Genomic DNA, 12023 nt, shown 5'->3' with positions numbered 1-12023 from the left:
TCTTTTCTTTTTTTAAAACACATGGTCTCCCTAAGTTATTGAAGCTGATTTTTGATACTTCTCAGATGCCTAAATGCTGTGATCACATGTGTGCACCACCACATCTTGATGAGAAATAAGGTACCTTACACATTAGTGCATTCTCTTAAGCTTTTGTAAACCGTATATACCATGTGTACTTTTAATTTTTATTCATTAGTTAACCAAGGTAAGTTTTCAAGAAAATAGTGCTAAATGCTACACTGCATAAAAGACTAGCTAAAGCAGAGGAAAAATGGGTGAATTCTCTCCTATTTTCTTATAAGAGATTACTAAAGCCACTGGAAAGGAAAGCTAAACATTCAACCTCAACAACACAAAAAATTAGTTATAATGGTCTGTCATTTCTCCGTTTTCACAGAAAGGTCAATTCTCCGCATAGAGCTGCCCTCTTGAAACAATGTAATAAGATATTACTGTGTTTTTAGCCACCATGACATGCAGATAGGCTTTTTTACAGTCTTCTTAATAAAACCTTATGCTTACATTTTCCAAAATAAAATATATCCGCCTCCATGCAGCCAAATGTGGAGGTAAAAAAGACTAACATTTTATTTATTTATTACTACGGGATATTTCAGTACATGTATACATCAGGACTAGATTTACATATACCTATTGTGTGTGTGTGTGTGTTAAAATTTGAACAATAAGCAGGGTTTTTTGTTGTTGTTGTCGATGCTGTTTTGTTGGTACCAGGGATTGAATCCAGGGGTGCTGAATCACTGAACCACATCCCTAGCCCTTTTCATTTTTAATTTTAAGACAGAGTCTTGCTAAGTTGCTGAGGCTGGCTTTGAATTTGCAGCCTCTTGCCTCAGCCTCCTGGGCTGCTGGCACTACAGGTGTGCACACTGGCACTCGGCTATACATCTTACACTCTCTTGCCTTTTATTTTTTTCTTTTTAAAAAATATTTATTTTTTAGTTGTAGCTGTCAATACCTTTATTTATTTATTTTTATGTGGTGCTGAGGATCGAACCCAGGGCCTCACATGCACTAGGTGAGTGCTCTATGGCTGAGCCACAACTTAGCCCCTCTCTTGCCATTTTTTCCTCCACAATTGCTATATTAGGAATCATACCAGGGCCTCAAAAATGCTAGGCATGTGGTCTATCACTGCACTGCATTCCCAGCCCTCTCTTGTGTTTTAAAATGATAAACATAAAAACACAAATTTGAGCAAGTATAATATATAAGTTGTACAATCCATTTAAATAAAACAATATACCCAGCATCTACCACAATGCTCTGACATGTTTTCGGCACTCCACAAAGAGCAAGTGTGTTCTGGTTTATGAGACAAAATACGTATAAGAGGGTCAACATAAACTAGGGATGGCAGCATTTGCATGAAAAGTAGAATTAAATCAAGACATATATGTATGTATCTAAGCCTAGATTTTAAACTGAGGCTTGTTTAAATATATATATATGAGTGAAATTGCTGACATATAAAATGTGTAGAAATTCAGCTTTGGAACATACTGCCAAACAATTTGCACAAGTGACTGTACCCAATTATACTTCAACTAGCAAGTCACAAGTGTTCAGATTGCTCATAAATTCACAGCAAAACTTGACATTCTTTTATACTTTGAACATAGTAGTTGTGCAAAGGTATTATACTAGTTTATAATTTTCCTTGCTAGTGAAGTTGAATCCTTTTTTATATATTTATAGGCTCATGTAAATGTCATGGACTGAATTGTGTCTGCTTGAAAATTCACATGCTGAAGTCCAAACCCTTCAAACCTCAGAATGTAAATGTATTTGGAGACAAGGACTTGAAGGAATACACAATGGTTAAATTAGATCAAATTAGTGTTCTTATACACAGAAGAAGAGATAGCAGCTATGCCTATGAATAGTGGAAAGGCCATGTAAGGACCAGCAAGAAGGTGAGCATCCATAAGCCCAAGGAGAAAGGCTTCAGGACAGACCACACCTGCCAACACCTTGACCTTTGACTTCTAATCTGCTGAACTTTTAGAAATAAATAAGTCAACCAATGATATGATATTTTGCTTTAGCAGCCCTACAAAACTAAGACCATAACATTTTCTTTCATAAAGGGATTTAACAATGATAGTCCTGGAACAGTTTTAGAAGTAGTTCAATAATTTTATAAAATTTATTTTGAATCTTATAAATCAATATAATTTAAATTCATTTTTTGAGTAAAAGAAATAAAATATTTACTTAACAACTAAAGAGTATGAAAACAATATGCTCTACTTTTTTTTTTTTTTACTTTTAGATGGACACAATATCTTTATTTTTATGTAGTGCTGAGGATCGAACCCAGTGCCTCACGAATGCCAGGCAAGTGCACTACCACTTGAGCCACATCCCGAGCCCTCCATTTTTTTTTTTTTAAACCTAAGATTATTATAGTTCTCAGAGAGAATAAGAAACTTATGAAAGTTGGAAACAACCATATCTATTTGTTACCATATTTTAATAGCATTTTGCCTTTTTTTTTTTTTGATACAAGGAATTAAACCCAGGATCACTTAACCACTGAGCAGTATCCCCAGCCTTTTTTTTTTTTTTAATGTTTTATTTTGAGACAGGGTCTTGCTGAGTTGCCTAGGGCCTCACTAGGTTGCTGAGGCTGACTCTGAACTGGCAATCCTCTTGCCTCAGTCTCCCAAGCTGCTAGGATTATACGAGTGCACCACTATATCTGGCTTACTAGTACTTTGAAAATGTTGAATAGTATATGTGTAATGAAAGTCACTTACTTAGTCACTTAGGTACAAATGTCACTCTGAACCACAAACCCAAGTAATTAAGAGTTCTCACATGCTGTAGGAGTAAAGGACACTGGCCTTGGTCCTCCAGGATTTATTGGTGGGAGGGGTGGCATGATGGGAGGTGAGGATCTTGACTGTATCTTCACTTCCACAGGCGATCCAGGCATTGCTGGCACCCTTTTCTCAGAACCAACTGGAGAGAATAAAATAAATGGAGGTCAGAGTTCCTATAAGGCATTAAAACAGCAAATTAATTTGAAATTCCAACTTGTTTTCCTAGAAGACTGAAAAGTAGAGGTTTAGTACATGGGTGAAATGTTTGCTTCCAAAAAAGATTATGTCTATTCCTAACATCATTTAAAAAAAATATTTTTTAGTTGTTGATGTGCCCTTTATTATCTATCTATCTATGGTGCTAAGGATCAAACCTGGTGCCTCACACACTCTAGGCAAGAGCTCTGCCACTGAGCCACAACCCTAGCCCCCATTTCCTAACATCTTGATGTGTGAATGCTACCTATTGGGGAGAAGTGTCTTTGAAGATGTAATTAGGGTAAGGGACTGCAGAGATCATCTTGAGTAATTAAGTGGGCTATGAATCCAATATGAAGGTGTCTTTAAAAAAGAAAAGACAGGTCTGTGGGTGCCACTTTGTAGTACAGCACATGCCTGGCATGGGTAAGTTCCTAGTTTGATCCTCAGTGCCACAACAGATAAATGGATAAATGGACAGACAGGTACATAGGTAGGTAGATAGAAGACACACAAACAGAGGGAAGTATATATGAAAATCATCACATAGAAGATCGTGTGGCAATAAAGGCACAGACTCAAGGATTCATCTACAAACTAAGGACTGCAGAGAATATTGGCAAACACCAGAAACTGGGAGCCAGGCACGGAACTGATATCTCCCTCTAAGGACTCAAGGAAGAATCAGCCCTGCGCGCGCATGAGATCTCGGTCTTTCTCTCTCCCTCCCTCCCTACACACATACACACACACCTTGATTTTGATTTTGGACTTCTCACTCCTAAAGTGTAAGAGAATAAATTTCTAACATCTTAAGGCAACCAGTTTGTGGTACTTTGTTTTGTCAACATTACAAACTAAAACAAGGGAACAAGGACAAGAGGTGATAGGAACTGAAAGTTAACAGTTTACAGAGTGTCTGAGAAAGGGAGAAACCAGATTCCAAACTTGGGTACCTCAATTGTATTCTTTCTAGACTACTCCTTATAAACAAATCAATTAAGTAAAGTGGAAACAGCTAAACTATAAACAGCTAAAAGGCCTCAACTGCATGACATGGAAACAGAATCAATATCAGTTGTATATAAATTTCTGCTGGTGATGAAATACTAAATTTTTATATAGTCAACTATACTAATAAAGGAAAAGAAGGTGGAGTCAATGTCACTTATGATATAAGCTATACAAAAAAAATTAAAAGTACAACTGATTCTAAACTAAGATGAACAATTTCATCCCTGTAGGTAACTGACAACAAGCAGCTGTTTGATAACAATGAACAACAAAGAAACTCCAGAAAGAGAAATTAGATAAACTTACTGACATTGAAAAGAGTTTTCAGGTGCCAGACATAGTGACTCATTCCTACAATTTCAGTTACTCAGAAGGTTGAGGCAGGAGAATGGCAACTTTGAGACCAGCCTTAACAACTAAGCAAGGGGCTGGGGATGTGGCTCAAGCGGTAGCACGCTCGCCTGGCATGTGTGCGGCCCAGGTTCGATCCTCAGCACCACATACAAAGATGTTGTGTCCACCGAAAACTAAAAAATAAATATATATATATATATAAAAAAACTCTCTCAAAAAAAAAAAAAAAAAAACCAAAACCCAACAAACAACAACTAAGCAAGGCTCTCCGTAACTTGTTTATTTATTTTTAGTACCCGGAACTGGAGACCACTGAGCCACACCCTATCCCTATCTTATATTTTATTTACAGACAGGGTCTTGCTAAGTTGCTTAGCGCCTTGCTTTTGTTGTTTGTTTTGTTCTGCCTCAGCCTCCCATGCTGCTAGGGATACAGGCGTGTGCCCATGTGCCCAGCTTCAGTAACTTATTTTTATTTCAATATAGGATTTTGCTAAGTTGTCCCACCTGGCCTCAAACTTGCAATCTCCTGCCTCAGCCTCCTGATTCACTGTGATTATAGGCCCAATTATTACCTTTAATGCTTCAGTTTGTAGTGACCGCATTTTAGGAAAGGATATAATGAATAAAGAAAGTCAAAGGAGCCAAGCTCCCAAGTTACAAATCCCTGTCAAAAAGGTGTAGTATTGGGGCTGGGGTTGTGGCTCAGCGGTAGAGCGCTAGCCTAGCGTGTGAGGCCCTGGGTTCGATCCTCAGCACCACATAACAATAAATAAAATAAAGATATTGTGTCCAACTACAACTAAAAAAAATTTTCTTTTAAAATGTATAGTATTCTGAAAGCCCTTGTCATCCCTCTGCTCAGGACATTTTCCCTGTGAAATTGATGGACATCCTGTCTGATTAGTGGACTAATGAGCTGTTGCGCTTGCCTTTTTCTCCCTGTTTTCTCAATGCCCTTCAAAGAACACTTGACACATTTCCAGCTCTTCCATCTGGGGCCCAGCTTTCTGTAGGGGGTGGAGAAGGGAAGGAAGGAACTGACAGTTGTCTCGCACTGTTATGTGTATTATGTACCGTGTGCAACAACCTGGAGGGAGTCTTTCTTCAGACCACCTGCCTTTACAGCGAGGGCGCCAAAGGCCCGAGGAGGGCGTAACAGTGAGATGTGTTTTAACATTCAGCATTTGGCAGGATAAAAAAGGTGGAATAGACCAACTGCACTGACATGATACTCTTACCAACTGAAAGTTTAGACAGTGAACAAAGCTCAGCCTTGAAAATACTGTTTACACGTCCTACGCCTCTCTTACTAACTTCATTACCCACAAACCTGCAACCTCAGTGTCCTTCCTCATGTTTCAAGCAACACTACAGCAGGAAAATCACAGGTAAGGATATATGTTTGGTGTGAAAACTTTTCTGTTACATGGATTTTAGCAAATCATTTTACCTTTCTGGATCTCATTTTTCAACATACGTAAAAGTGAGGGATAATAAGAACAAACTAGGATTAGGAATGTAGCTCAATGGTAGAGCGTTTGCCTAGTATGCATTAAGTCCTGGGTTTGATCCCCAGCACCACAAACAAACAACTTGGCAGCCAGGCATAGTGCTGCATACCTGTAGTTCCAACTACTCAGAATTTTTCTGACTAATAATTTATCTATATATAACCTCAGACATACTATATAGAATGATCCAAGAATTTAAAGTCATAAAAGCACCAAATACAATATACATATTTTTGTTAAGAGTTTGGGTTGCATGAATGCACCTCATGTTTTGTATAACCTGATCAAACTGATCAGCTGCTCAGATGATAGGTAAAGGGTATGTTTCAAAGTACGCATTTTAACTCTGCTTGGGGTCACAGTAGGAGCAGAGGAACTTCCTATAGGAAGACAGATAGCTATGGCATGCCCTTATGTCATCATTGTGAAAGTGACTTCTTGAATTTTTATGAAATCACTGTTTATATATATTTTGGCTGAATCCCTTAAAGAACCAACCACACATATCTTGAGCACTTTTGAATTTCAAAAATTTTAAAGTTCAAAAACCAGAAAATTCTTTCCAATCCCAAGCACAATGGCACATGCTTGTGATCCCAATTACTTAAGAGGCTAAAACCAGGAGGGTTGCAAATTTGAGGCCAGCCTGAACAATTTAGCAAGACCTGTCTCAAAATACCGCCCTCCATATTTTTTTATTGGTGCATTATAGTTATACATGATAATGGGATATGTTACTACATATGTGCATGCACACAATGTATAAAAATAGAATTTGGCCTATATCACTCCCTAGCACTCTCTCCTCCCTTCCTCCCTTTGGTCCCTTTCTTCTATTGATCTCTCTTTGATTTTCATGAGTTCTACCTTCAAAATAAAAACTTTTGAAAAGGGACGTAGTTTAGTGGTAGAGTGCTCCTGGGTTCAATCTCTAAACCATAAAAACAAACAATCACGAAACTATAAAGAATTATTCTATAGGTCCACAAAAGAAAGTACTATTGAATATATTATTGGTAAATACCCTAGACAAGTACTATTTGAGAAGAATCCTCCATGAAAAATTGCCCACAAACAGGGATATTTACAAATAATTATAAAATATATTTCCTTGGAAGTTTTTTAAACTTCTTATGAGGCTGGCAAAGAAACAATAAAGAACAGAGATGTAAATATGAGATCAAAAATAATGCTATAATATGAGGGAAAAGACTACAACCCAAACTGGAAACATAAGAAATTCCAAGATCTAAAGGATGGCACCACATTTACAAAAAAGAAGCTGAGTTTGATGTGTAAAGGATATTTTATAACGATAGTTGGTTTGTTTTCCCATTTGTCTTTGGGGATTACACAACAAAGGCTGGTTCTGAGGGTATCATAATGAATATAACAGAGGCTGGTATGCAGCACACTCATACATGTTTTACTTTAATTAGATTAAAAATTCGTTAGAATTAATCATTTTACTTGGCTTTTGAGATAGTTATCTAAACTAAATTTTGGAAAGAAGATATATATGGTCAAGTATTCCTGCGTATCATCACTGAGAAAAAAAAAAAAAAAAGAGTAAAATGTAGATTTTTCAGAAGTATGCCAGAAATAATGATCATTCCAAACAGGATGGCCAAGGAAGCCATTATATCTGAATCTTTAAAACCTAATCAGTCTGCTAAGAAATAATGGGAGAGCTGGGTAAGGTAAAACACACTTAGGAGGCTAAGACAGAAGGATCTCAAGTTCGAGGCTAGCCTTATCAACTTAAAGTTGAGAATGTCTCACAGTAATTTAAGCGGGGCAGGGCACCTGAGGATATAGCTCAATGGTAGAGAGCCTGTCTAGCATGCATGAGGCCCTGGGTTCCATCCCTAAGAGACAGAGACAGAGAGAGAGGGAGGCGAGGAGGGGGAGACAGACACCCCCAAAAGAAGATATTGAATGGCTAATAAACACATAATAAAATGCTCAACATTAGTTAAAGAATAACAAAATTATAACACACAGGAACTAACTCCTGACACACATACATGGATAGATAAATGTCTAAAGTATTAAGGTAAGTGAAAGATGAAAGATGCCAAAGAGCCACATACCACACTATTTCATTTATATGAAACTTTAGACAAAGCCGGCTTTAAAGCACCCAGTGGCTTCCAGGGACTGATAGAAAGAAATTAAACATAAAGGGGCATGAGAGAAGACAACAATGAAACTGAGAAAAAATAGTAAACCAAATCCAACAGTGCATTCTTTACAAAAATCATACTCAAGTTTATTCGAGAATACAAGGATACTTTAATATTAGAAAAAAACAAAGCCATCCAGCTGCTGTGGTGTGCACGCCTGTAATCCCAGTGGCTCAGGAGGCTGAGGCAGGAGGATTGAGAGTTCAAAGCCAGGGCAGGGGATGTGGCTCAAGCGGTATCGTGCTCACCTGGCATGCATGCGGCCCAGGTTAGATCCTCAGCACCACATACAAACAAAGCTGTTGTGTCTGCTGAAAACTAAAAAATAAATATTTAAAAAAAAATAAATATTTAAAAAAAAATAAAAGGGCTGGGGATGTGGCTCAGTGGTCAAATGCCCATGAATTCACTGCCTGGTACAAAAAAAAAAAAAAAAAAGAGTTCAAAGCCAGCCTCAGCAACTTAGTGAGGCCCTAAGCTACTCAGCAAGACCCTGTCTCTCTCTCTCTCTCTTTTTTTTTTTGGGGGGGGGGTGGCGGGGGGGTGGTAGGGGTGCTGGGGATTGAACCCAGGGCCTTGTGCATGTGAGGCAAGCTATATCCCCATCCCTAAATAAAATATTTTTAATAAGGGCTGGGGATGTGGCTCAGTAGTTAAATGTCTCTGGATTCAATCCCTGAGTACTCCCTACACAGGGGGGGAAAAAAAAGGAGGGAGGAAGGGAATGAATAAACAGATAAAAACTCCCCATATAAACAGATTAAAAAGAAGAAAATTTTAAGATTATCTCAGTAATTAAAGAAAAGGCATTTGGGAAAACACAGTTCCTATTCATAACATCAACAAAAGCAGAAATATTTCAATTCCTTAATAAAGGTTTTTTTCCAATAACCCACATAAATGTCATACTTATTGGGAAAATACTACAAGCATTTCTTTCAACTCAAAAGAAACAGGTGTCCAATATAAACACTTTTATTCACCATTTATTTAGGAGTCAGGCCATAGTGGCATGACAGCAAAAAGAATACAGGGTGTAAGGACTGGAAAAGAAGAAAGAAAATCTTTTTGAATAAGCCAGATGACTTTCTACATAGAAGGCAAAGAGAAATTTACAACCCAGTTATTAACATTAAGACATAGGAGCTAGGAGTGGTGGCATTCGCCTGTAATCCCAGCAGCTAAGGAGGCCAAGGGAAGAGGATTGCAAGTTCGAGACCAGCCTCAACAATTTAGCAAGACCTTGTCTCAAAATAAAAAGCAAAAGGGCTTAGGATGTGGCTCAGTGGTTGAGTGACCCTGGGTTCAATCCCTGGTACAAAAACAAAAACGATATAGGTTCACCAAGGTTGTTAGAGGAAGATCTATGCTTTTAAAAATTAATTGCATTCTCCCTGGATATGTGGGCACAAACTTATAATCTCAGAGACTCAGGAGACTGAGGCAGGAGGATTGCAAGTTTGAGGCCAGCCTGGGAAACTTAGAAAGATTCTATTCCAAAATAAAAATTGGGGGGTGGGGTGGGATGTGTAACAATAGGTTTCCTATTGCAGAAGATAAAGAATTTTTTTTTAAAAAAAGGATTACATGAGACAGGTCAAGGTACAATCCTGAGGTTTTATCCTGAGCAACAGGAAGGAGGAGTTGAAATGGGAAAGAAGATAGGCTGAGGAGCAGCTAAAGAATGGGATTAACTGGTGAGATGCCTAGTAGATATTCCATCAGAAATGTAGGACACGCAGCCAGGTATAGAAAGAAGTCTGGAGCTGAGGCATGAGGTAGAAAGAAAGAACTCGTAATGAGATGTTGTCAATTAATGGTATGTAAATATACAATTCCTATTTATAAATCCTATTTAATGCACCAGGGAGCAGGCCCAGCATGGTGGTACATGCCTGTAATCCCACATACTCAGGGAGAACAGGAGGAGAGCATGTTTGAGGCCAGCCTCAGTAACTTAAAAAGACCCTGTCTCAAAATAAAAAGGGCTGGGGATGTAGCTTGCATGGCATGTGCCAAGTATCTGGGTTCTATCCCCAGTACTTAAAAAAAAAAAAAAATCAGCTCAAGACCAAATATCTACAAGAAAGTGAGAATAAAATAGAGGTTTAAGAACTGATCGTCATGAAAAGTCAAGAATCTAAAAAAGGTGACTGAATAGAGCAGCCTGGCTTCCTCATTTGTAAAATGGAGATAGGGTAGGGCCTGAAAAGGGAACTAAAGTAACAGATTACATGCCTGTAATCCTGGCAGCTTGGGAAGCTGAAGCTAGAGGATCCTGAGTTCAAAGCCAGCTTCAGCCTAAATAACTCAGTGAGATACTGTCTCTGTCTCTAAATGAAATATTTAAAAAGGGAAGGGGATATAGCTTAGAGGTATAGTTCCCTTGGGTTCAATCCTTGGTACAAGAGAGAAAAGAAAAAAAATGGATATTTTATTTGTAACAAAGGGTATATAAATATAAACATGTAAAACACTGTACACAACTCTCACTCTAGAACTTAACTGAATGAGGAACAATGGCTATATATACTACATTAGGCCAGATAAGAATTAATATAAAACTTCCCCTCCTCAAGTAAGTTCATCTCTTATCTGAAGCAGAATAACAGAAATATGAAAAGCTTGTTTGCAGCCAAGATGAAAAATGCAGTTTGGCAAATGCACAAAATTCTACACCAGCTAGAGATTTATGTTCTTGAAGAGTCATAGGCAGGCTACTGTAGAATGACACTGGGCAATGAAACTGGAAGCTGTGACTCAACCCTCATTCTGTTAATTTATCAGCTACTGTGGAACCCTGGACAAGTCACTCCAGAGCACTGGCTTCCTCATTTGTAAAATGGAGATAGGGTAGGGCCTGAAAAAGGCAACTAAAGTAACAGATAAGAAACTGCTCTATCAGACCCAAATATAAGGTTTTATTAGCTACCCAATGAATCAACAATCACCATGCTACTATATGCTGAGAGTAACTCAAGGGTCTCTTCCAATGCTAATTATTTTAATATTTAAAGATACATTGTAATCAGCCTGCCAACATCAACCCCTCCTTGATAATCTTAATGCAAGTTAAAAGCAGCAGCAACACAGCTGACCTGATAATGTAAATAGGGAAAAGTGAAATGTGGATTGCTGCTTCCCAGCTCCAACAATATTACTTGGAATAATATAGTTATCTACTCCAACTGCACACCATCTGCTTCAAGTCTCCACCAAGTTAATATTTCTCACATGAACAGACATTACTTAAATTACATTTGATGAGCATCTTGCCCTCTTATGGAGGCTATACCTCTTTAACACTGTGCAGCAAAGTCAGAGAACTCAGAGAATCTGAGACTATCAGGGAATAAACTCTTTCTAATCTTGGGGGGGGTGGGCGGAGAAAAAGTTGTTTTTTCCTGTTGGAGACTCCTTTTTTGGGGGGGTGTTGGAGAGGAGGATAAATCAAAACAATTTTCATATCTTAAGGGGTGATTCGCTTTTTTTTTTTTGGTACTGGGGATGGAACCCAGGGGCGCTGAACCACTGAGCCACATAACCAGCCCATTTTTATTTTTTAGACAGGGTCTCTAGTAATTTCAGGGCCTTGCTAAATTGCTGAGGCTGGACTCAAACTTGCAATCTTCCTGTCTCAGTCTCCTGAGCTGCTGGGATTATAGGTGTGCACCACCATGACTAGCTTAATTTTTTTTTTTTTTAATTTTCAAAGTGTGTGTGTGTGTGTTCCATAAACATTAACTTGGGGGCCTTAATAATTTTTACAAGGGTAAAGGGATCCTGAAACCAAGGAGTTTGAAAAATGCTAACTTATTCCAAGTTTTTCAAAATCAACTATTCTACCTGTCCTGTCTCTTATTACAACATGAGCCATGCTGTCATTTTCTCTATCAAATATACCA

At 38.2% G+C, this 12023-nt stretch overlaps 1 protein-coding gene across 3 annotated transcripts in view; it reads right to left on the bottom strand.

Annotated features, from left to right (window-relative positions):
• The window catches only part of Cbfa2t2 (CBFA2/RUNX1 partner transcriptional co-repressor 2), a 152729-nt gene that overhangs the window by 45015 nt on the left and 95691 nt on the right, over positions 1–12023 (bottom strand). For all 3 annotated transcript variants that reach the window (XM_027945352.2, XM_071608845.1, XM_071608846.1), the window contains one exon: positions 2848–2991. In XM_027945352.2, the coding sequence (XP_027801153.1) occupies positions 2848–2991 (144 nt within the window). The remainder of the gene's footprint in view (positions 1–2847; positions 2992–12023) is intronic.

Source organism: Marmota flaviventris, chromosome 2 (genome assembly GCF_047511675.1).
Source record: "Marmota flaviventris isolate mMarFla1 chromosome 2, mMarFla1.hap1, whole genome shotgun sequence".
NCBI classification, from domain to species: domain Eukaryota; kingdom Metazoa; phylum Chordata; class Mammalia; order Rodentia; family Sciuridae; genus Marmota; species Marmota flaviventris.
This window is presented reverse-complemented; position numbering and strand designations above follow the sequence as displayed.